At 42.3% G+C, this 26,789-nt stretch overlaps 1 protein-coding gene across 1 annotated transcript in view; it reads right to left on the minus strand.

Moving 5' to 3' along the window:
- The window catches only part of GALNT12 (polypeptide N-acetylgalactosaminyltransferase 12), a 48,527-nt gene extending 21,974 nt beyond the window's left edge, over positions 1–26,553 (minus strand). Inside the window, exons 1-5 of the mRNA XM_056332619.1 lie at positions 26,023–26,553; positions 12,890–13,059; positions 11,975–12,164; positions 8,504–8,689; positions 6,098–6,215 (exon numbers count right to left, since the gene is read on the minus strand). Coding sequence (XP_056188594.1) covers positions 6,098–6,215; positions 8,504–8,689; positions 11,975–12,164; positions 12,890–13,059; positions 26,023–26,411 — 1,053 coding nt within the window. The 5' untranslated portion in view covers positions 26,412–26,553. The remainder of the gene's footprint in view (positions 1–6,097; positions 6,216–8,503; positions 8,690–11,974; positions 12,165–12,889; positions 13,060–26,022) is intronic.
- Positions 26,554–26,789: the final 236 nt, after the last annotated feature.

Genomic DNA, 26,789 nt, shown 5'->3' on the forward strand with positions numbered 1-26,789 from the left:
CACTTGAACTAACTTGAGGCTGTCACCAATGGCTCCGATAAACTTTCTGTAAAAGATTTCTGAGAACTGGCACTCCAGCAAGCTAATTCTCCTCACGTATTCAAACCTGCATAAGTGGCACTTTGTAAATGGAGGACAAAGGAAATTAGGTGGGATATGCGTAAGGGCAGAGGTTTGCTCCCTGACAATCTTCTTGTATGACACACACATGAACACAGCAGGAGCAAAAGCTGTGAGTTGGCAAATAAAACTTTGGTACTTAACAATAACAAGACATCAGTGATGGGACATGTCCCACCTCTCTCCCTGGGACTTTTAGGGATCTAGAAAGTCACTACAGATGATGGCTTTCAGCATACATAAGATGGATGCTGTCTACAGACTGCTTTTTTTGTTGGTTTTTTTTTCCCTTTAAAGTTACTAATGATTTCTCCCAAATTTCTTAATTTAGAAATCAATGAACATTGCCTCCACTGATTTGGTTTTGGATAATGATGTCAAACCTTTATGCGTGGCACAATACTGTGCTTAAAAAAAAAAACCTGTAAACATTCTTAATATATAAGTTTACTTCTAAAACAGTTTCCTTAAAGGCATAAGGAATTCATCATTCAGCTACAGGAAGCACTGGATATCTTTACTTTCTGGACTTAAAACTTTAATTTCTTGCTTTTCATGTGAGGTTTCTCTCCTTTTTTGTTGCTTTTTGTTGTCATATAAACAGAAAGATGCTTAAAGGAATTATACAAGAAATCTAGAATTATGTACTGATCTTTCAAAGAATTTGCATATTTTCACATGTAAGTTATACTACTGCCATTTTGAAATTGCTATGAAACCAGCTATCCACTTTCGCTTTAAGTTCTCCCTTTTTGAGATTTGTTTCAAAACAATAGCTTCCCTACATCATTATTTCTATATCCAAAATTTTTTTTAAGTTGAAATTTATCACACAAGATTTGTCAGCAACTATTAAGCACCATAAATTTAATTTATTAAAGTTTAACAGTTTCCGTATTTTTTATATACCATATAAGCGTTTTTTTAATTGACCATTACTGTTTTGATCAGTCTTGTTTTTAAACAAGATGTGAGGAATGGACCATAAAGACTACTTAAGTAAAAATGTACAGTTAAGAAGGAAGCACATTCTTCTACTTTTCCATGATAAAGTCTGATTTAAATGGAGTAAAACAGACTGACCGTACCTGTGTTAAACTGCTGACAAAGAGAAATCCACAGCAGCTGAATTTTCAATAATTAAAATTCTGAATTTCCCTAAAAAATAACTGTAGGTTGCTAAACAATGCTCATTAAATTCTGCTTTTCATTAAAACAGTTCAAAACTTCTCCTGTCTTCCTATTACAAAAAAAAAATAAAATTATTTCAGCTAACCAATTCCTCAAAAGATTTATTTATTTTTATTTTGATGGAAAACTTTTTGACCTCTTTATATAATCAGATACAAATGAACAGACATAAAATAAAGCAAGGAATTCAAAAGAGAAATTAAAGTTGTTTATTAAATGCAAACTAAGGACTCCGGAGAATATTCTTCTGTAGCAGAGAACCACATTAGATTTTCTTAATATTTTGCAAGCTGACATGCATGAAAATATGTTTCTTTACTAGGTCTGGCTACCTGGCAGTTCTCATTATAGAAGTGTATTCTATTCCTTCACCACAAGAAGAAAACAAGGTGACATTCCTTTCTACTTTCACTTTCATCTTGATACATGCAGACTATCAGCATTTTTTTCTTTTCTTTTCAGAGACAGATAGTGGCGTTATGAAAAGCTACAGTAAATGTTCAAATCTCTCCTTGGGATCTCCATCCCTGCCAGGGTCTCTGGACAACTGACCTGATGCCGGGGCAATGTACAGTAAAGCTCTATAAGCTCTACCACCTGCATTCTAATGTTTTAGGACTCTCTGGAAGAATAAAAAATAATTAAAAAAAAAAAGAAAAAGGACGCTATCCCCTGAACAAAGACAAACTGTGGAAAACACTCTGTTCCTGCCCCTTTCTCTGCTGCCGTTTTGCTTGCTGGCTGGTGGCTGCACCCCACAGTGTGGTGCTCATGCATCATCTGCTGGGAGGGAGCTGGGTGGGCAGAGGGGCCTCCCCAGCCACATGAACCCATCCCAGCTGCTCCCACTGCAAGACAGATTTCCAGATACATACAGGAAGAAACAATACCAAAAAAAAAAAAAAAAAGATGAGAAAAGAGACGACTCCAAGCGATCAGAGGCATGTATCATCCGGGCTCACAGACAGTAAGGTTTCCAACAGAAGAAAGGACTTAACAGTAAATAATTTTGCCTTTTTGCATGTGTGGTTTTCTCTCATGCCACGATGGTGGGTTGAAGGACAGACTACAGGTGTATCAAGCATTGAACCCCAGGCACAAACTTATATTGCAGTGCCACTAGCAGGACCAAGAGCATGGGGCAGGGGGTGAGGGCGGAAAGCTGCATCCAGGTTCCCCTCATTCCATGTACAGGAGAGAGAAAATGAAAGGACGTGTTTTGCATCCCTCAGAAAGCGGAGTTTCAATGCCCATTATGCCCATGAAGTGAAATTTTACCCAGCCAAATAGCGTTAAGCGATCCAAAAAATCAAGGCACACAGACTCCATCCTGCATTCAGCACACAGCCTTCATCTCTCTTAGTCATCAGGCTTTTAGGTGAAGCTTTGTCCTTGTTGTGCTTCTCAAAACCACAGGGAATTTCTTCAGCTTAGAAAAATCAAAGCATGAGAAAGAGGAGGCTTGAGGACAAGTCCCTTCATGTCATCGGGAGAGGGTGGTTTTTTTCAGAGATGAGAACAATAATTTACAGCGTTTTTCCGTATCCCTGCTCCTAATTTGCAGGTCTGGCAGGTCTAGAAATCACAGTGACAACAGAATTAACACGGATTTATCCCTCTTGACCTTCTTGAGCACTGTGGGCAGCCAGAACAACACAGTCAAACAACATCACAGCACTCTGCTCTCTTCCACAAAAATCGTCACTGCAGGAAGCACAAGTACAGGGGCTCAAAATCAAATACAGGAAATCACGTTCTGTACAAACACCCAGATCCTACTGGCAATCTGCACTAGTAAAATTAACATGCCCGGGCATATTCACCGGCCATTGCACATTCTGCTCTGCCAAACTGCTGGCCTCCCAGAAGAGTCGCTCGATCCACCTGCAGCCTGCAGGCACCCTACGCTGGCCGCTCTCCTTTCCTCATTTAAATGCTTCCCCCACCTGCCATGAGCCACCTCCCCGCTCTCAGCCCGGTGCAGGACAGCCTGCACGCCGGTGGCTGCCAGCAGATGGCCCTGAGCCCCCGGGCTGGTGCACCCGCGTGCCCGCTCAGCCCCTGCGGGCACGGCAGCACACCCGTGAGCAGCCTCCAGCACGCCGGCTGCAGGGGACTCTGCTGCTGCTCCTGCTGCGCTCCCGTGTGCCAGCCAGCCTCTGATGCCTCCTCCGGCCCATGAGGTGGTCACATTTCTCCATGCTGAAGGAGTAAAGGCACTGCTCATACATGGTGCTGCACCCCATGGCGTCAAACACCTGGTTCAGGAGAACCGGTAACATCAAAAATGAGACCTGCTGCCAGAACCTGGTGGAGGTCAATGGCAATGACAGCCTGGGTCTAAAGCAGCAGCAGCCAGTGCAGGGCCAGTGTGTCATACAGGGCAGGGCTCAGGCTTGTCCTGTCTGCAAGGCTTCATCTCCCCAAAAGAGAGACATGCGGAACAGAAAGCCAAGAACTGCTTGTTCAAAGAGGGCCCTCCGAGTCTTTCTATAAGGAGTTGTAGAAAGCACCCACAATCCATCTCAGAGAGAAGAAAACCACTGCCATCTGCTACTTCCTACCGGTTAGGGGGCAACTATCTCGGTGTCACCAAATCTGTGGCAACCAGGGTGACAGAAGACTGCAGACATTTCAACAACATGAAGTAGATCCTGTCATATCCAGTTGTGTCAACTGTGGCTGTTGTTCCCAAGCTTGCTGCTTTGGGGGTACAAAATTCTGCTAAGAGGCAGAGCACACAGTACTGCTTTCAAGAGCAGCATTCTCTCCAGCTCACGGGTTCTTAGTCCGGTTGCACGTGCACTAGCAGCACAAAGAAGTGCCTGCAAGAGCCGGTCTTGCTCAGGAGATGCACATATCCAACATGCTTGCCACAGTTACGCTACGTTTGTGGGAGACAGTGTCATGCTCTCCCATGTAGTCTGCTGCTAAACTGACACTCTCCTATCTAGGCTTATTTGCTGCTGCAACAGCGTCACAGCTGAGAAAATAAGAGACACAGCAAGCCCCAGTCAGCCAGCATCTGCACCCAAAAATGCATGATTTCCTCATTGTCATTACCCCTTCCAATCCCTCAGTAAGCAAGAAAACAATTTTCCCTTGCCAGAGTTAGCTGGGGAAGGCATCCGCCACCAGGCTGCTTTCCAGCTTAAACTGCCTTGGGTTGTGACTGACGAAGAGCACAATTATTTCTCTGGCCTCCAAGCATGAACCTCTATTGCTATTTCTGGCTCCCTGAGCAGCCTCTTAAAAAGAGGCATAACAGTAATTTCATCCAGAGCTATTTCACAGCTCCTGACCCCGTGACTAAGCAATTACCCCACGAAGAAATCCCTTCCCGTGGAAAGAGGGGACCCACTGCAACGCACACATCAACGTGGGCTACACCAGAACTGGAGTCAGCTGGGAGACTTCAGAAGCTCACAGAGCTGATGGAGGTGGGCGAGTTGCTTTGAGCTTCAGGTAGAGGGATGCTGAATTTACTGACCGAGACAAGTAGGCTGTGTGTTTGGACTTACGTGCCAGGAACTTTTCCCTGTGTGAGAAAGGAGGTGGTCATGAATTCAGATCAAACAGCATCTCCAGCTGAGAAATCCCCCTCCAGAAAGAAACCATGTCAGCTCTAGGTCTGTGCTTATTATCCTCCCTGATCCTTTTCTTTCCTTATTTTTGTGCCCTTTTTGCTAGGATTTCTGCACTACAGGCAGTGGAAGACAGAAACAGCAGCCAAGAAGACTCCATGCTCCTCTGGTTAACAGGCAGACATCAAGTGAGAGTCTGCCAATGCCTCCCTTCTCAAGAACATGGGTTTTTTAACATTAAAATACCATTTATCCCTGAAATCTTCTGTCACCTGGTTAAAAACACCAAAAAACAACCAAACAAAAAAATCAACCCTCCCGTCCCACAATCCAGTCACACAGAGAAATGCAAATATGACCATAAACCACACCTGATAATGAGTAGAAAAACACGGGAAATGCAGGATGATAAGTTGTGAACTCCTTGCAAGCCAAAAATGGCCCTGCAGTGTACCTCTTACACCACCACTGCATTGCTTCAGCAAGCCAAGTGTGATACAGAGCAAACCACAGGCAGCCTGTGCTCAGTGGGAATTAGCAGCAGCACAGGTAACAGCAGAGTTGAGGAGAACAGTTTGCTCACCAGTCTTCTATCTCCTCTCTCTTCCCCTGCCATAAATCCATTCCAGCTACCCATCTGCCTCACACCTGAGCACTGGTCCACCCTCTGGTGCGGTACAGCTCTACAGTTTCTGGAGATTTTCCCCATCACCTTTTATAACCTTTATACAAACCTTCCCTGAAGTGAGAAAGAATAAAGCCTTAAAAAAAGTGCAGGGCTGCCTTCTCCTGCCCCACTGGTAACTGCCACCAGCTGCCTCCTGCTCATGATCAACCATGGCGAGAGCCTTGAGTCACACAGGAGAATTATAAATGTTTCTTTCCAATGATCTTTTTCAAGCCACAGAATGTAAACTCCATTGCAAATATCACACACCACTACTTACATTTTATTCTGTCATTCAAAACAAGGATATGTTTTTAAAAACTGGTTTTAAACGGCTATTTTGATGGATAATATAGCTATAACTAAGTGTGAGAACAAGGAAAAAGAGATTCATATAACCATCTCCCAAAATATTCTCTTCTTAACACTTGCTTACATTACAGCTATCTCATTAAGTAAAAGGGTGTGAAGAAAGAAATAAGCAACTTGTCTTTACTCTCAGGAAAAAAAAAAACTTTCCAGTTGAGCCACTTACCCTAAATGAGAATTCAAGGTTTTCTCCACCCCAGACTTCCATTCCTGTGTCATACGAACCAAGATAATCAAAATACTTCTTACTCACAGAAAACAATCCACCTGCCATGGTTGGAGACCTATCAAAGAGAATAGCAACTCTGAATTGAATAAAAAGCAAAAAAAATAACAAAACAATGCAACGGATATAAAAAAATTCAGTAACTTCTTATTTTCCATTTTCTCAGTCTTTTCTGGATACAGAGTAACAGCCAGCTATTGACTGGTTATCATCAGGTCATTTAAATTCAATTTTTAAATGTACCTGAAACAAGCTCCAGAACATATTAAAATGAAAATATAATAAAATCAGAGAAGATAAACATTGTGTTAATATAAATTTTTGCAATCAGTGTCTTTATGACTAGTAAATGATTAGTCTCTTACTTTCACGTAGTAGACCATAAGCTTTTTTGTGGCCAGATTATATTAGTCATCTCTGAAATTCTAAGTGCAATACCCTCACATACTTTACTTAAGTAAAAAGTAAACAAATATTTGTGCTTTAGTATATAATAACAACTTTCCTGATCCCATTAATATCAAGTGGAAAAACTCTCAGACATCAATTGAACAGAATTAAGTAAATACAGCCTCTAAAGAGGTACTTTTTTCTTTCTAAGAAAATCTGCTCATCTGTTTGTTTGTTTTTTTTAATTTTTACGAAGTTTGAGGGGAAAAAAAAATAAAAATAACAGGGGTCAAGACCAGACCCTCATTGAAGACCACAAGGCCCAGAGCAACAGCATACTTAAGGGATGTACTTTCAGTAGTGTAGTGTGTCCACATATATATAAATTTTGTATTTGTTCAGTATTGTTCCTAATTGTTTGCAGTCTTAGAAAATGTCCCTTTTCAAAGTGCCAAGCATATTATGCTGGTTGGAACTAAGTGCAGCTGACACTTTATAAATTTTACCAAATTGCAATATTAACAAATGCTAGGTGCTGTGATCAGTTACTCTTAATCTATCAAAACTAATTTTACCAACCATCTTTTTGAAGCAACACTGTCTTACACTGTCATATGTTGTTTCAAAGAACGGAATCAGATGAGCTGAGACAAGAAAAAAAATAAACAAACTCCAGAACCAGTCAAGCTCTTTTGTCTCACTCCAGATCTCATTTTTCCAAACACAGCTGTTCATGACACCACTCTCAGTGCTGCTGCTTTCTCCAGACGCTTGCCAAGCTCACAATCCTTGGGCTACCATGAAGCTTCATCTCTCATCATTTTCCCCTTGGCATGCCAAAGACAATTCTTCTTGGCATGGAGAAGAAAAGCGTCATATTTAAACTAAAGGCTTTAAAAACATTTTTTAAGGAGGATGTGGACTAATATATGCTGAGAAAAAATAAATTACTGCCTCACTTTCTCCATTTGAAAAAAGAAAAAGTTCTCTTAACTGAGGATAAGTTGATTAATATTTGTGAAGTACTGGGTATTATTATCATGATAAACAACCTAGAAAAGACTGAGAAAAATTAATCATTCTGTATTTGTTGTAGTCCATAAGGTAACAGATCATAAATAAAAGCAAGAACTGACACAATCATGGCATTAAAAAATGCCAAATAGCTGCTTCATTTCTTACAACACACTGCTGAAGTACAGCAGCTTCCAGGTTGAACACAACAGACCCTCAGCTACCAGGATTTTGTCTACAGTGTCCATTTTCTAGATGCACTGTTTGTAATCTTACCTCTACCTCTCCTAAAAATACAGCATGGGACAACGAATAATACCTACTGACTGCAATGCATCATAAAATAAAACAAAAACAAAACCCACAAGGAAGACATTGAGATGAGCTCCTGTGAGTTAGACCTTGAGAGAAACTGGTGTTTAGTTACATCATTTCATCCCAAGAAAGAACTGGCAAACTGGTTCACCTCTGAAAACAGCACAAGGAACCACCACTATCGCTACAGCACAGACAGCCTTCAAAACTACTTTTGCCTTCTTACTGGTTGATGATTTTTTTCCTTCTTTCATCGTTGACCATGGTACATTTTTTACAATGCGGATCTCTCTGCTTTGCATAGAGGACATCCCTGAGTGTTAATCAGTTACAGCCTTTCTGCTTGATGATAAGCATCTGTGGGAGTTTGCCTGCAGGAGTCAAGAAACTACATGTGCAGTAAGGATTCCATATGGAAGATTACCCAGGAATTTCACCTTTTAGCGCAATACTTTTCCAGGAGCATGGTGACCAGGACCTATTTTGGAAAAAAAGGGGAACTAAACAAAACACATGATTTTTAGTAATATGCTCATTTCTCAAGTATTTTTCAGCACCTGACATTTCCAAGTGAAATCAAAAATGCCTGTAACGTTCACAGTTTCATAAAGTACATAAAAAGTTAACCTGATCACATCGGTCTTGGACTTGCGCCGTTTCTGTTCTCTTTCCGGGGTACTGTGCCAGGTGAAGACCAGCCTCCAGTCAAATCCACCAATCTGTGGCTCACCAGCATTCCCCAAGTATTCAAATGTGTTCCAGTCAATAACATCAATAACAGGGCACACAACAGCTGATTCTTCTTCCGCAATCCTAGCATGTTTTTAAAAGAAAAGGGTGACTTCCATTAGAAACTTCTCTCAAAAACTAGAACTGTCAAGAACAGAGAATGTTTACAGATAACCAAACACAAGAGTTTTGCTCCTTTTCAACTCATGCTGCAATACAAGGAAATAATGGCTACAAGAATAACCACCGATTTCTTGCTGAAAATGCAACAGGATGGACTCAGCTGTAGGCACCTGGCCAAGCATCGATCTTCCTGGACAGTGGGAGCGAGGTATGCCAGATGGCTTGAGAGAACACATTTGGCATCTGCCTTGGCTGCCATTATTCTCAACAATGTCTATTTTGTTTTGTACAGGTAGCAGTGTTTAAGATATCGAGAGAGCGGCCTGATTGTATAGTTCTGCAAAGATGAATAATAAATTAGCTAGCCTCTTGGCTCTTAAAAGTCATGGTTGATCTTGCAACTGTGATCATCTACAGAAAGTTATACTGAGCACTACAACAGTAACTCAAAAAGAAGTTATAAGCTTAAACAAAAAAACCTCCATGTAACATGGGAATTGGTGAACAGTGAAACAAACCTGAAGGAGACCTCCAGAAACCCTGGCAACACAGGAGATAAAAAGGAGAAACAAGATAGTACTGCAGAATGACACACCTATCAGCAATCCTGATCTAAGGTAGTTAAGATTTTTATCACACTAAGCATATATCAGAGCCTAGGATATTTCTTGCAGGTCTACTTCTGCAAGGAGACAAGCCCCTTCCTCCCATTTCTCAATACCATGCAGCATTTTCCAGATTCTTTTCCAAAAGCATTTGCCCTTACAAAAGTCAGTGGGACCCTCTGCCCCTACCGCAACTTCTGGAGAGGCATCTCTCAGTACTCGGAGAGATGAACTTCAAGCATGCAAGCTCAAGCTAAGGTCTTTCCCCTAAATCACTCCTTGGCAATCTTCTCTACACTACTCTTAGACATCTCCCGTTAGTTCAGTGAAACAAGGTGACTTGTTTGACTTTCAGATGCTTGTACTTCTAGCCCTGCATCTTCCAATTTTCATATTCCAGAGAATAAGGAAAACTGAACAAATTATATTGGCGAACAGGGAAAAGATATGATGCATCTATCATTTGAGGCAAGCTAGTTCCTCATGGGATTAAGCTTAAAACCTGCCAGCTGACCAAGGAGTTCTGATTCTGAAATCAGAGCAGTCTGTGGTGGTTAAATGCAGCAGAGAGCAGCAGCGGTTTCAAAGAAGTATTGTCTGAGCTGGGAAAGACTGCCTTAAGTATGCAAGACTCTTGTTGCTGGAGGGAAGATGCAACACAGCTGTTTTCTTCTCAATGATGACCCATTGAAATCTTGTTTGGTAGAGCACACAAAATGGCTTTTACAGATATTATCTCCTGTTTTGCACAAAACTTATGTACAAAGCAACTAGAATGATAGGTACACAGAGGAAAAAGAAATTCCAGTAAAATGTAAAAATGTTCTGTTGCTTCTGTAAAGGAAAAGGAGTAAAAATTAAGTAGCTTTCATGTGATTTCAGTTATGAAAGGAATCAGGTAAGTGAAAAGCCATCACCCGTCCTGTAACTTAAGAATTAACTAGATGGCCCAATGCATATGCAGCTTACAAATGCACCTATGTTTGCACCATAAAATGCCAACACTTGCATTGCTCCCATACATTTAAATCAGATATGCCATGCAAACATCCCCTTAGAGATGTACGTCTGCATCTAGAGCAAGGGCAAAAATTCCAAGACGCATCCAGGGCTAACTTTTTACAGGCGATTTATTAGACGCAAAATTATCCAAATCCTTCCTCAAGACTGCCATCTAGTGGTTTGCTAAAGAAGTGAAGAAATTACAGAATCTTGTCCACAGTTACGTAGTTTCTTCAGAGGACAGTCATTAAAATCATGCTTATTATTTTACCTTTACCACTTTTCCTTTATTCACACTATCTATACTGCTCATAGTGAATCCACAGTTATCTGGAATGCTGTCGGTGTGAAATTTAGAAACAAGGTAAATATGACAATTTTAAGAAAAAAAAAAAGTTAAAGTATCATTCCAGATACAATTTCAAATGGACAAGGGGAGTTTGAGAACACAAGTTCCGCTAGGAATAAGGAAGACTTGCACACCTCAAGATAGCATGTGGTTTTGGAAATCTTTCCCCAGTTTGCGTAGGGCTGTTTTTTCTGGTCTTTCTTTGAAGTCTACAATACCTGGTGGGAAACTTTATAGGATGCAAATGGAACCACTGACCTTGAGAAAAGGATTTCTTTCTAATTATGTTTTACAGAGAGCTGGGTTTCTATACACAATATCCGGGAGGCCTGATTCAGGTACTGCATCTATCCGTACATGCTACTGGTATCCAAAGGGGTAAAGATGTAAGCTGTCAGCAAGAGGGGCAAAGGCAATACAGCCTCGTGCATGTGAGGTGGGGGTGGCAAGGTGCTGAGGCAAAGTATACCAGCGGCTGAACCAACAGTAGGAAAAGTGCATGTATGGCTGCTGACCACACATGGGTGAGGCTTCAAGAACATCATAAACAGTCTAAGTTGTACTAGAGAGCTAGTATTCTGCGGTTTAGGGATTTTTGCTGGGGTTAGGGGGGGTTTCTTTGGTTTTGGTTTGGTGTTGTTTTTTTTTTTTTTAATTAACATAAGTCTTCTGAACTGCCCAACACATCTGCAGTATAGATTAAAAAAACCTACACAGCTGTAAAGTACAATGTCCCAGGACAGATGGTGTCCAAGAAAAAATCACTGTTGACATAACATTAACTCCTCCTCATCCTACTCCATGATGCTTTATACCAGAACCAGTTTGGAAACACAGATTTGCTCAGGCCTAGGAAGGCTGATTTTATTGACTTATCTTCCAGTCTGCTTACATGCACACTGCCCTGCAGTCCTGTCTCAGGACACGCATCTTTCCAGACCTTCTCATCCACCACCCAGGCTGACAGAAATAGCTCATCATTCCCAAGGTAGTTTCAAAGCTGGATTCTTCAAAGAGGATTCTTCTTCCTGAAAGCAAAACTCTCCCTTCTCTGAAGAAAAAGAGCAGACTGGTCTTTGGGAGAAAATAAAAATCCACCTCCTGATCTTCCACGCTTCCATCTGTTACCCCACTGCCAGGAGACAAACATTCGCAGCGCCTCAGGGACCAGACTAAGGTAACCTTCAGTAAACGACTGCGAAGAGTCATTTTTTCCACTGCAGAAGTGTGCCGAACTGTCCCTTCTGCTTCTGCAACGGGAGAGAAAAGCAGCCCAGAGCAAAACCTCACCTTGCCAGCAGTGGCTCCAGCCAGCCCTCGTGACATTCGCAGTGGCAGTCCAGGAACGTCAGGATGTCTCCTTTTGCCACAGACGCCCCCAGCAGCCGGGCTCGAACCAGCCCCTCGCGCTTATTGGCACGGATAAGACGCACCTTGCGCAAGCCAGCCACGTAGTTTTCCAAAGTCTCCTTTAAATGTTCTGTAACAAACAAAAAAAGAAAGGAAGAATATAGTTCTGGAACAACTAGTTTACATCATGCTACAGAAAGCTGTTTTTTCAGTAACATATTACTTACAGCCTTAAAGATACCAGCATTTTCAACTCCGATTCTGCTATACTGTCCACATTAGGAAAGGTCAAGAAAAAAAAAAAAAACAGCACGTGGATGGACACATATCACGGTTATTTTTAAGAAACTGAATGCTTCATATTTGCCTCTAATCAATTTCCAAATTGTTAAGTGCTTCTCAAATGTTACATAAAACTTTTTCCATGTAAAAGTTTTATTCTTAACACAATTAATCTGTGGCAGAAAATGCCAGAATTGTCTTTGTGTCCCACAAGTCAAATGAAAACAGATAAACAGGTAACTCTTGCTATACTACATACCGGGGCAACCTCGGAGCAATCAAAACTTGCTCACATTAGGAAACCTGAAATGCTCTCATCAGGCTGTAGGTTATCTATACATCCAAGCACCCATGTTACAACACAGCAAACATGCTTCCCCACTGTAAACTAAATTTGGCCCAGAAGTCAAATTTTTTCACTGGCACACTACAAGAAAACCTATCTTCCAGTTGAATGCCTATGTTGTATAATTTTATGGTATGTTACCTAAACAGCGTATCTTTTTCTCCTGTGGACTGGCTGACCAAAACCACCCATCAACAATCAACATTATTTAGAATTATTCTTCCTACCTTTGTCACTGTAATCATCTACAAGGATAATTTCTTCCAAAAGTATATCTGGAGATGTCTCAAGAACACTATGAACAGTTCGCAGAAGCGTTGACCAAGCCTCATTATAAAAAGCTATCACAACGGAGGTTTTCGGCAGGTTATAATAATCGTACTTTTTCTCTCGGCATCTGTAAGGGAGGGGATTACATTTAGTACAAGTGCAAAACCATTTGTTAATTTTCAGAAAACTATTCTCAAATGCAGATGTTGTATCCTATTTACTAACTGTAAGCAAGAACATCTAAAGGATATTAAAAGAACTGTACATACGAAGAAAAGTCATGCAAGCACTTTCAGGAAGCTGGTCTTCCAGAAGTCCCATTTCTGCAGCAGCACTATGTCTAAAATTCTGCAATCCCCCAAAAAATCTAAACAGAAAAATAATAGGAGGCATTCTGGGCTGGTGTACGTGCAGTAGCTGGTTTTGCACATTATTACCTCAAGTAGAAGATCAAGCAATGGCCAAAACATGCCTCAAATTACAGGGGGGAAAAAAACCAAAATAAAAAGAAAACCTAAGTGCAGTAGAAACGGTAGCATAAATTACTGATAACTTGTGCTTTGGAAAATAAAACAAGTGCTAGACAGTAAAAATATAACTGTAAAGGAACAGCAACATATAAAGGAAAAAAAAATAGCAACAGAACTGAGATGTATGTACACTGAAGCAAAATTTGGGAAGACCACAGAACTGCCAAGATGTAATAGTGAAATCTGCAAAAAACAGACAGAGACATAGAAATGCATGGTTTTGGCTCTATGGAGAGCCAGGAAGTTTGCAAACCTTTGGATTAAGCTCCAGAATGTATTTCCTATAAACATATATATGAACTTCCCTAAACGAATGTAAGGATGCCAAGAAACTTATAGTTGAGCCAAAAGTGTATGTAAATTGTTAAGGATTTCCCTGAAATAATTTTAAAATAAAGACGGTATTTATTACTACTTTTCCCCTTCTCTTCGAGCATTCTGCGTAAGCAGTTTTGTTAAAAAACAACTGAAATGGTTTAGAGATAACTGAATTTTCTTATGTCTCCAGCTTACTGCCTGGAGTCACCAAGGCTTGTAAGGGTCAGAAAGACATACTTCAGCTTCTGTGGACTGCCTGGTCACAACAGATACCGAAGCAGGTAGGATACCCCTCCTACCAAAACAGAACAGCAGTGACTCCTCCAAAGCCCATACTACAGGGAGCTAAAGGGGGAAACCAGAACTGATCAGTAGAAAACGTAACGGCAAAATCCCCTAGGTCAATGTAGGGGAACCAAAGGTCCCCAAAACACCCAGAAAGAGACATTAAAAGAAAAGTGCTTACCTACAGCACATTGAGAATATTTTTACTGGCTATTTAATGCTGTTCTGTTTGCAATAAAAAAAATACTTCTTATAGGTTTCTTTGAAGATTAGGCACTATCTATCAAGAACTGTGGTACAGAAAGCAAAAAAAAAATCCGAATCTGCATATTCCTAAAATTAAAACGGGGGGGAGGGGGGGGAAGTCTGTAGAGTATTTTTGTAACAAATACCTGAAAATGAGGAAGCAACAAGAAATGACACTTGGCAGAGGAGGCACACAGAACACTGCTTGCTCCTCAAACAAAACAAATGCAAGGGATGCTACGAAACAACACTCATTGCCCATTGTATATGATCCATATGCATATACACATACAGATATACATAGACAGGTAGATACACGTTACACATACAGTGAAATGCAAAGATGCCCATCCCTCCAGGCTGTAGCTTGTCCTGAGGCAAACAAGGGCATTCACACAGAGAACTGCCTCACACCAGCAGTTGGTAACAGAAGTGATTTATTTTGCCAAATGTTCATGTATTAACACATTAAAAAAAAGAGTGACATTTTAATTATTTTTTAAAACGCTGAAAAACCTACTGTATGAGTCCAATTCTAGAAATACATATTTACTTTACCCTATTGAAAAACATTTATGCTCAGTACTGCCAGGAGATTTTTTTTCTCATACATCACAGTTACTTGTACCAGCTAATTTCAGTTAATTTCTCAATGGGTAGGTAAAGATCCCATTTCCAATGTAGAAAACTGAAGGAAAAAAGAAATAAATAGAAAACCTCCAGGAAAGCTTTCTCTAGAAAATATGTCAGAAAGATTCACAGGATAATAATGTTGTATTCCATTATTTAAAAAGGGAAATCCAAAAGGTCTAAAGAAGCTTATAAGCCTAATTATAGATTAAAGACTTCAATGGATTTGACTGAAAATTACATGCCAGAGACAGGACACACAATTTGGCACAGGGGAAGGCAATCCCCAAACCGTCTGCGATTCACTGTGCATTGCCACCTCCTGCGTTGAGCTTACCCTGCACTGTGGAAAGGGGTCAGCCTCCTACGGAACATACCAGAGCACGTTTCTTAGGTTTCTGAAGTCAAGAAAGAGGCCAAAACTAAAAAGTGTGGTTTATTTACTAGCTCCATGGTGGAAGACAGCAGGCAAGAGCAGCGCAGTGACTCACAGGGCAGCAGCAGGGCAGGCTGCCCAGAGCCGTGCCCGCCACCCCTGCAGCCCCCAGCGGGCTGGCGGGACGAGGCTGACCGCCCGCCGAAGAAAGAAACCCTGCATACCGACATACACAGAGCACAACTGACGTCTCAGCTTTCTGTTATATTAAGTCTATTTTGGTGAAAACTAATCCTCGTGTATAGCCTAACCAAAATTTTGTAACTTTTACTTTTAAAAAATAAGACAAAAATTAGTTATTCAATTTCTATGCAGATTTGCATGTTTATCTCAGAAATTATTTCCAAGACACACATTCCTTACTAGATTGCTACGAGATCTCAACCATTAGCAGTCTCAAATATCGTTGCTTAAATGAAGCATACTTTTCCTTACCTTTCCGTACTGAAAGAAATTTCAAAGAGTTTTTTCTAAATCCTAAAAAATAATCCCGTTGGGGAAATTACAAACTCAGGGCATTTAAACCCTGGAAAAAGAATACTGTAAGAAAATCTTAAAAAAAACCCCAAATGAATCCCTGAAATGGAAATGCTTAGAAGTACTGCTGAATAACAGTTAAGTGGCATGCATATGGACACTAAACATTACCACTTCACAAGATACACAAAGCTTCAAAAAAGACACTACAAGCATGCAACTTGACTTAAAGCCTAGTAGTTTTAATTCAGTTTTACCATTTCCCAACTCCTATTTACAACAGAACCACCTTAGCAGTCTTGTGTATTCACCTTTGCAAACTTCAGGATGTATTTTTATTCTCCATGTGTCAGCCAAATACCCAAGCTCCTACTTCCCGAGTGAATCATTTCACTCCTACTTCAGGTTATTCAGAAAAACAAATGTGTATCAGTTACGGTATGTCATCAAAATGACAGGGGGTATACAAACCGGTGACAGCAGTCCCAAAATATGGTTTTGCAGATACTGGGAAGATACTTATACTGCCTATACTGCCAGCTGCTTTCGGCTTCTGACTCAGGCACTCTTCAGTGCCACCCTCAAATGCGTAACACTGGCCTTTCCCAATATAAGGGATCATGTTAAGACAGGATTAATTGCAACTCATGTTAGCCATCTAAAAGCTAGGTGCCATCTTCCAGCTGAGCATCCATAAAGATGGATTCAAGAAGGTGACTCAGCCCATCCTCCTTAAGCCGTTCACCTAGAATAAAGAAACGGGCTTTGTGGGTCCCCACCTCCCCCTTGTCTACAGAGGTTTAAATAGAGCGCTTCTCTAGTTAACTTCTGTGTTAACTTCTAGTTAACTTCTCTAAGGCTAAAGTTAAAATGACAGGAAACTACCTGTAGTCTGTACTATTGGCTGTCCGATACATCACCTTGAACCTAATTATCATAACTACCAAACGGTTCACAAAAACATTAACACAGACATGAGGAAATGGGCTGCCTGTAAAGGCAGCACTTCCAAGCATGGGCCACGAATGCAAAAGCACCAGCATTTGGAGTCTGACACGGTCTTCCACTACTCTCATTATCTTATTCAACCACAGGAACTTTACTATTTACATAGATAATAATTATATATATTGACAAAAAAACCCACCTAAGGTAAAAATGTGTTCATGGTGAATGGGTTCATTTTCTCCAGAAAAGTACACCTATCTCTGGTCAGGCTGATTTTGGAAAAAGTTACCAGATACCAGTACCAGCCACTGAGGAAAAACCTATTGCCAGTACACGTGAGTAGTTTTTTTAGAGCCAAGAAAAGAAAGGCATAAAGTTTTAAACAGAACTCTGATTTCACTGAAGAACACTGATACATAATGGATAACAATGATAGCAGGTAATGTGATGCAAAGGTGCAACACCTGCTCAGGCTCTGCCCTCCGATGGCTCCTGCTCTCTGCAGCCCACCAGAAAATGCACAAGCAGAGCTGCACCGAGAGAAAACGTGGCTGGGATTGCCCCCAGCACCCCCAGCGAGTGAGCTGGGAGACTGCCCTGCTCCTGCAGCAAGCCTGCTTCTGCACTGTCCTCCGTCTCCCTCAGGCACACTGTGGCTTAAAGGGCAGGTATAAAACAAAATATTTGCCTTTCGGCATTACTTGCTTATCGATTTACACTGAAACAAACGTCTATATTTTAAAATTCTAAGTATATTAATCCATTAATCTTTAAATCCTTAGATGGGAAGAGAGAGAGAGAATAATGCTGCTATGTACCCAGACACAAACTTAAAACCACATTCACCGTGCACCATCTTTCCTGGATCTTTCACTACAGCATCTACTGAAACATTTAACTCCACAAAACACAAACTGAAGCAAAGCATGTAAAGGTGTATCATCACACACCCACATTCCTGCAGGATTTCAGTTTTACCTTTTTACACTGCATTTGCAGTCATGGTCTAGCTAAGATTACATGGCTGACAAGTTTAATAATTTAATCTTGAAATCTACTATACTACAAAGTCTTCTGTTAGCAAGCTTTACAATAGGTTATTTATTAGAAACTAAGGAGATCTCAGTGAGGAAATGCCTATACAAAACTGAATGGGCTATTCTGGAGAACATTTATGTCAATTAATGTAATCACTCAATTTATTTCATTGTAAGGAGCTGTTTCTCTTAGAGATGCACATCTATACACAGGGAGAGACCATGAATGTGTGCATGCCAGGCATGCTGCAATGACTTAATTAGGAATGGTTCCTAGCATACTTCTATGTAAAACTTTCACCACAACTGCAACAACAATACAGAAATGGAAAACATATTTTTAATCTCCAAATTTCATGTCCCATATGCACAGTTACTCATATTTTAAGAAAAAATATGAAACATCCTGTGAGTTTTCAAAGTTTTGCTAAGAATACAATCTGTTCATAAATCATCTAATGCTTTCTAAAGGTATACTCTTTTAACTTTTGCTTTTGAAGTTGTTATGTGAGTGCCTGAGAATACAGGCTAGTTCAAGATTGTGTAGCTTCTTTCAGGAAGTTCAAAACAGCATGTGTCACTGCTATATCTGATTAAACAGACTACAGTACGTGGCGTTGCCATATATGCACTGTCACAATGTCATCTAGCAAAAGCCGTTAGACTCCAACTTCAGGCTGGTTTTCACGCAGTGGGCTAGGAACCAGGCTTGCTGGGTTCGCTACAGTGGGACATGGACATGCTGACTCACAACATAACCTCCTTTTCTTAATTTGGACAGAGTTAAGACATTAAATTAAACAGAGACATGCTCAAACGTGGCTTTTTGTAGGCTGCAAGTAGATACAGCTGATGTGGACAAATGGCAGAAACTGGGCACCTCAATCTAGTTTCACCTTCTCCACTCCCCTTCTCCACTCCCACCCTATAAGCTGCAGAGGCGGCTATGTGGACTCAGAGGTATCTTCACCCCTAGATACATAGACAGGTATCTTCACCCAAGAGAAAACACCTCCTTCTCCCACCCTCCCAAAGCCACGGCAGAGGACACAGTAGTGCTTGGGTCCTCTTCTCCCCCCTTTTCTACCTCTTCCATCCCTCCTGCTCCCAGCAGCAGCTTAGGGCTCAGCAGGTCCATCCATGAGCATCCCAAGCTCAGCAGCATGACATGGGTCATGGTGCTGGTTTCTTAGCCACTCTGCAGAGTTACCAAGGCTGTGTTACCTACTCCAGGCTGAATGTGCATTGAAACAGCTGCTCCTCACTCCTCCTCAGGGGAGAGCAACCTATGGATAAAATCCAGTGTGTGAGCCAAAAGCACTGCAGCCCTATTACATTAAAACCTAGGATACAGAAGTGCAACACTTCCAGTGGAATTAAAGGATATGATAAACCAGATTATTCTTATCTCTTCCAAACACCATCCAATGCTAATGAGAGACAGAACCCAACCAGTTCTGTGTTTTTTTTTCTTTTACATTAAAAAAAAAAAAAAAAGTCTTATCTGTGCATGGAGCAGCTGCACCCTATCCTGCACACCTACATACCCCACGTGTGTTCAGATGTTGCAGAAAAAGGCACTGACATTTGCAGAAGGTGTGTCTTGATCCGATTAGCAAAGCAGATACCAGCAAGGTGCTGATAACTGCCAGAATGGCTGTATTATTCGGGGCAAGGGTGAAACACGTAAGCAGTGTGGTGTTAAAGCGATGCTGGGCCACACTTCCCCATGACCCAGACCCAGCCCAGCAGCCCAGGCAACTGCTCCCTAAGTTGTGTCTCCTGAAACCTATCACATTAGGAGAGAGCCCCCCAGTACGGTCTAAGACACCATGATATGACCAAGTCTCTGAAAACAGAGGCTAGCTAGATTGTGAAATGGTTTTCCAGATTATTTTGTTGTAAAGAATGATTCTCTCAGTGACAGTAAGGTCTCGGCAAGACAGACTGCCAAACATCGTTTTATAAGATTTCAGATAATAAAGGGCTCCACTGGTTAGTATAAAAACATTGTGAGAAGCAAGGAAGAAAGCTGGTAACTCTGAACTAAAAGAAAATATTTGTGAAGAAGTTTGGGGGGGAAAAAGCAAATCTGTTTTAAGACAGATTAAAAATACATCAAGAAAAAATTGTCTAGGAAGTCCACCTATGAGGCTGGACTAAATCTATACCTAAAATTCACAAATTTAAGAAATCCATAGATCCTTCTAATTGCAAATTTTTAGAAGGCAGCAATAGAAGTTCCTACCTAACCCAGATTCTGGATACACAGATGAGAAGGCATTTCTGCATGCATCCATGGAGAAAAAACAATTTGGTTTATTTTGCTGAATTGAAACAGCGGTTTCATTTTGTTCAAATGCTCACTCATGTTTGCAATTTTCTTCCAAGGTAGTAAGATACACTTAACATTTGCACACAGCCATACTATTTCCTACACCTACATTCAGAAACTTACACTTAACATTTGCACACAGCCATACTATTTCCTACACCTACATTCAGAAACTTACTTTGATGTGAGTAATTTGATACAGGACAAGAAAAGCATTTTGCAAAGCAATACAGTAACTGAAAGAAGTTATTGTAACCATCACTAATAGTAAGGTGTGGGTACACCTGGTTCTTACAGACAATCATATATAGTAAAAGCACTGCTTGAATAGAGAAAAAAAAAAATCATAATTTGTGGTTACTGTCACTGATCTGGAAACTTTGCCAGGTTAAAAATGAAATCAACAGAAACCAAGTACTCATATTGATGTCAGTGGAAACTGAAGATCTCTACCAGAAGCTGTAAAGAAAAGCAGTCAAAAACTAATCATGTGAGTTCTTCTGGAAGTTTGCAGGTGACTATTAAATGAAAGCATAATGACAAAGGAAACCGACACATTTTTACAGAAGACAGGAAACAAAAATAGTAAAATACCCTAAATATCAAAGTACTTGTGGAAGCATTGCTGTACTTTGTACTGCTATAAAATGCAAGCCTGCTTATTTAAAAACAAAACCTACTCCAAAGCAAGCCCTGGGCACAGAGCACACAATGAGCTGCACGTTCAGAGGGAAGGGATGCGCCAGCAAGGTCAAGCTGCTGCAGGTAAGCTCTCCACTGCAAAAAGAATCACTGCAGTTATTTCACATTTAGATAAGAGATGAAAGAGAAGCTCCTGAGTGAAGTCAGGCAGTCATGGTGGGCTGAGGAGGAAACGCTCAGCTGCTGCACCATTTCCTAGAATAGGGTCAGCTTAAACCTCCTGGGAGCTGCATGCCCATCAAAACCAGGTGCTGTGATTTCTGGAGTAGAAGAGGGATTAAAATCAAGTCTCCAGGATTATTCTGAGAATTTGCTAGCAAATTACTATCAGATGAGGAGCCTGCATAATTTGGTGCCTACAACCTAGTAAACAAAACACACCATGGTAGCAAGTGGGACTGGACTGTAAGAGAGTCACATTCAAATCTGGGAACAGGTGGGAAAAGCAGTTTTGAAAGTTGGAAAAATCTTAGTGCAAGATTGTTACACTAAATTCAAAGACAATATCCCAAAAAATAAATAACATTATAGGCATAAATGATGGTGACAGAGGAATTTAAGTATTTGTGTATATCTACCTATCAATATACAGACACTTCAAATATATACACACAGATACTTTTTGATATATATAAATATATATATAAAACATATATATAAACAAGCTTTCTCTCAAAACACAGAAAATTACCTACAATTAAAGAACAAACATCTAAAATAGCTACTAATTATTATGCAGACCACAATCAATATTTTGGGGGCTTTTGTAGCTACCCAAAATCATTTGCAAGGTAAGGAAAGACAAGCAAGACTTATAAATCCATTTGCTTGCAAGCACAAGGATTCATGTATTGCAGGCAAGCACAAGAAGCCTGTGATTCAGGCTTCTACCGTGAAAGAGACGACACAAAATGCTGAGCCAGCACAAAAGTGCCTATCCCTGCTTTGTTCCTTTTGAAACAAGAGCAAGCCAAAAGAAGGCTGGTGTGATTTTACAGAAACCATCCCTGAAATAAGAAGGTAAAATGTCCAAAATCAGGAACAATGCTTGAGAACAATCCTTCATCTTAAAAGAACTCTAGCAGAACAACTGGAAATGTATTTCTTACACATTGTAACAAGCTGCAAAAGCCTAGGAGACCCCATCAGTTGCCTGCCTAGTCCTGCACAGCAGCAGTGGCCAAAACACACCGCCCAGAGCTCATCTCGCTGCGCTTAACAGGGCATCAGCCCCAACAGGGCTCTCAGCAAGTCACTGTCTGATGGAGGATGCCTGCTTGCTTTAAACCTGCTATAACTGTTGCTTCCTGTATGTGTACGAATTCAAGAAATGAAGAATAGACATTGGGAAGACAACCTGGGCCATCTAGACAACATGGGGCGGGGGGGCAGTACAGGGAGTTCAATGGGGCAGTGATGTAGTCTTGAAAGAGGTACCCAGAGAGGCTGTTGAATCTCCATCCTTGGAGACTTTCCAAATTTGACAGGGCAAGGATGACCTTTAGTGACACAAACACTGAAGTTGCTCTGCTTCAAGCAGGACGTCGGACTGCACACCCCAGAGGTTCCTTATAACCATCATCATTCCCTGACCCTACGGCATATTTCACTTCTAACCTTGTACAAACTGTATCACCAGTTAATAATTTCCTTATACTTTTATGCATAAAGTTTTACCGAAGAACATTTTTTATAGTTTGTTTTTATATATATGCTTATGTAATTTGTTTATACGTACACATATATATACATACACACACACAACCATAGCCACCCATAAAACTGATGTTTCTGTGTGATGAAACACAACATTATCAGTTGCTGACCTCAAGTGCAGACAGTTAAAGGAAGCACGAACTGTCTAAAGGAAACAACAGAAGTTGTTGAGTTCTCCAGGTCTGTGTTTCAATAGAAACAGGATCAGTTCCCAGAAATAAACACATGTACACAGAAAAGCCACTTCTGTGAGAATAAGAAGGAATAAAGGCCTTCTGAATATCTACACTGGCAGAAATACGTAAGTAGAAGCATCTAAAGTTGAAACTTTGTAATAAAGTAAATAACATCTATAGAGGCTTCATAGTCAAATGTAATCAAACACCACATTCTTTGGGGGAGTAATCTCAGTCAAACTATGCTTCTTCTCCTCCTGCACGGCATCACCAGAGATAGGTACTAGCAAATAACTACTGCCACATTTCTGGTCTGATAGCAGGTCCAGGATGTACATGTGACAGCCAGAAAAGTTTTTTGTTATCCGTTTCTGATAAAGCAACACCTTGTATCCCCAATTTTGCAGACCACATTTAGAGGCTTACTGGCAAAATTCTGGTTTTCACTTGTTTCAAATATTTGTGATTTTCACAAATTCACATGCAGAGAGTGGGTTCACTGATAAGTGTGGGAGGACATTAAGGTTAAAAGGAACAGTGGGACATCCAGGTGGTGGGGATACTGCCTCCCTTTATTGCCCTTTCTTTCATCCTCCCATTTTCCTGGTATCTAAAATTTCCAGACTCGCCTCTACACACATAAGTATATAAGTGAAACTGACCAAAAGTGCATAGCCCAGAATAAAGTCTCCAAGCATAGTATCTGTCAATATCTTATGAATACTTGAACTGAATTTTCTAGTAGATGGACTTCCTTATCCATTACAGTAAATGGATTTCTGGGACAAGGAGGGGCCAGGATTTGTTTTATCCATTTTATGCATCAACCCAGCATTGCAGCGGCTCACCAAAAGGCACCCTCTCGGTACCCTGCCTTCCAGGCTAAAGAGTTGTAAATTAGTCACTTCTTTATGGAAGCCATGCTGTAACAGCACTGGGACCAACAAGAGACTTCTGTGGGACTTTACCAGTGACCCTCCACCAATAAATAAATACATAAATAAATAAAACAAGTGCCTCCCCGCTTTCACCCAGTTATTTATAAATGCAAGGAATTTCCACATTGTTTCACCACTGTTTAAGGAACTCATCAAAGGCCTCTGGAAATAACGCCACACTTCCTTATCCACGTAATTACAGCCTCCGAAGAGCTCAAATATGTTTGTGAGACACGTCATCCTTGACAAAAGCCAAGCTGACTCTTTCTCAATAGATCATACCTACCTATCTACTACTGATTCTTTTCCTTACACAGTTTGTAAACTATATGCCTGGAAGGGATCCAGGGCTTGCCAGCACACAGTTCCCTGGTCTCTACTCCTCTGGGACTCCACTGAAAAAAAACAGTCACCTTCTTGTCTTCAGGTACCAAAACTGTTTCATTGATCACATCTAAAAATTTAGCCTTTACATCATTTTTGTGGACTGCTGAAATCTAGCTGAAGTCTACCATTGCTACTTATTTCCTACCACTGCAGCCTCTACCCATCACCCAAATGTTCATTAAAGATCATGAATGGTCAAGCATTACCAACCTCAAAATAGAAAAACCAAATCATATTTTTTCTAGACTTGACATTTCAACCTGTACAGCCTCTAATCTTACACTGAGGTGCAATTAATTTTCTATCACTACAGGCTTGGTGATACCTTATTCAGTACTTTTATTTTTTAACTTTGATCTCTTACATGATCTTGCTTAAGAGAGGTAGTTAACGACTTCATTGTAAAAGTGCCTTTAGGGAAGTTTTTTGACATTTGCTGTGTGAGCTGGATAGCTGTTCTGTGATGTTTCTGCCATAATTTAGATTTGGCTGTATGAAAAGGCATGAAGCACCTGCCAGCAGATACTACAACAGTACAACACAGCCCCTGCCTCAGAAGGCAATTATTTCTGAGAATATGTCACTGATGCTTTGCAATCCTTTTGTTTTGGATACATTTTGTCATTTCAACATCCAAATATTCAAGGGTGTGTCACTGTAGCAAAATCCATCTGCCCATTTACATTATTTTCATTTCAAGAATCTCCATACGTGCATCTGTAACGTCCCCTGCTCAACAGCTGTCATCTCCCATTTCCTCTAACATCCTGTCATAAAGAAATGGCAGGAGTCCAAAATAATTTCTTGAAATTATTTAAATTCCTCCCATAGAAAAGCAACTAGAACACTCCTTTTTAGCCTGTGGTCTACAGACTGCTCGTAAGGGGAGAACAGAAGATAATTAAGGAAAACAAGCCTACTGTCAGGCTCAAATTTATAATAAAAAGGCCTTGCATTTGCACTGCAATTTTTTGAGAGCTATCATAGGATTAATGTTTTAGATTCAGCACTTAAAACTAGGGTTGGGTGAACTACCAGACATGACACACTGATGTGAACTGAATGCACAGTAGAGACGGAGCCCTGCTTTTTCCACAGCTCTTTGCTACCACACCATACAAACCTGTTGCAACACTGGCGCTGTTACTCACAGGACAGCCCACGCCAAGATGAACCACTCAACTAAACAGAGCATTTGTGTTAGGCCAAAACAGTCAGACCCGCTGTGTGGCACTGACTTCACCACTGTGCCAAACTGTTGCCTGTAAACTATAATCATCTCACCGAATGGTATCTAATCCTTAGTTTACAGTTGCGCATGCCATCACCTGGCATTAATATCACAACTGGAAAGGTAATCTGTAAGTGTAAACTGACCCAGCAGCTAAGTATCCAGCAACAAAGTCCCAGTTCAGAAGAACGATATGCATCTTTTGTGAGCATTTCTACATCGCTTCTGGTAAAGCGTAAGACGCTTGAATACAATGCAAAGCTGAAGTCTGCGAAGCATAACATTTACGCTTTTTAAGCCTTTTAAAGCCGGGAGCGACTGGAAAGGTACGCTGCTGCCTAGGGACCTACGCCGGGGACAGCAGCCGCGGCGGCATGGCGCTGCTGCAGGGCTGCCACCACCGCTCCCCCGCGGCACACAGCACCACCACGCCGCTCCTCCTGCCCTGTGGAGGAGCGGGAGCCAGGCAAAGTCACCGACGGCTTCAACTTTGTGAGCAAACCCTGTGATCTGAAAGCTTGTGGGCCAGGAGGGGGGTGTGCGTGCGCGTGTCTCAAGTTTGCAAAGCCTCCACGTTTCCGAGCGAGCTGCAGCTGACACGCCTCCCCCGCGCCGGCCGCTGCCGCCAGCACCCTCCGGCTGGCGCCGGGGCCGGCCGCGGCGGCGGGGCAGCGGCAGGTGGCGCGGCGGGTACTCACAGCGGGTGCCAGCGCTCGGGCAGGCGGCGGTGCAGCGAGATGCGGTTGCTCAGGTAGATGTTGATCTGGTGCCGGCGGATGCTCTCCTCCTGGCGGCGCTTCTCGGCCGGGCTCAGCTCCAGCCGCACCGCCCGGCCCAGCTCGCCCGGCGCCCCCGGGTCCAGGGCCGGCTTCGTGTACACCGGCTTCCGCAGCAGCTCGGCGGCGGCGGGCGGCGGTTGCGGCGGGGCGCGGCGGGCGGCGTGGCGGGGCGGCGGGCCGTGCCGCCAGGCGAGGAAGCCGACGGCGGCCAGCAGCCCCAGGGCCAGCAGCGCGCCCCCGCCGCGGCTGCCCCGGCCCCGCTTGCCCCAGCACATCCCGCGCCCGAGGCGGCCGGCCATGCCGAGCATAGGCGGCGGGGCCGCGGGTGGCCTTTCCCGGACGCGGACACGGGCGCGCCTCCGCCGCGGGCGGACTCGGCGAAGTTCTCACGGACCTGCCCACGCCGCGCCACCGGCCCGCGCTAGCGCTGCCCCGCCAGGAAACCCGCCCGGCTCCTCCGCCGGCGGCCCCGCCCCCCTCCCCGCCCCGCCGCCGGCCAGCCCGGAGGGGCGCGGCGCGGAAGAGCCGCGCACGGGCGCTGCCGCCGGCGCCCCCGGGCGGGGACACGGCCCCGCCTGTCCCCGGGCCGCGGCGGGCCCCGGCAGCGACGCTCCTCGGTCTCGCGGTGGTCGGCAGGCTGCTCGGCCCCGAGCGCCCCAGCAGCCCCGGGGCAGGCACACGCCTGC

Source organism: Falco biarmicus, chromosome 3 (genome assembly GCF_023638135.1).
Source record: "Falco biarmicus isolate bFalBia1 chromosome 3, bFalBia1.pri, whole genome shotgun sequence".
NCBI lineage: Eukaryota > Metazoa > Chordata > Aves > Falconiformes > Falconidae > Falco > Falco biarmicus.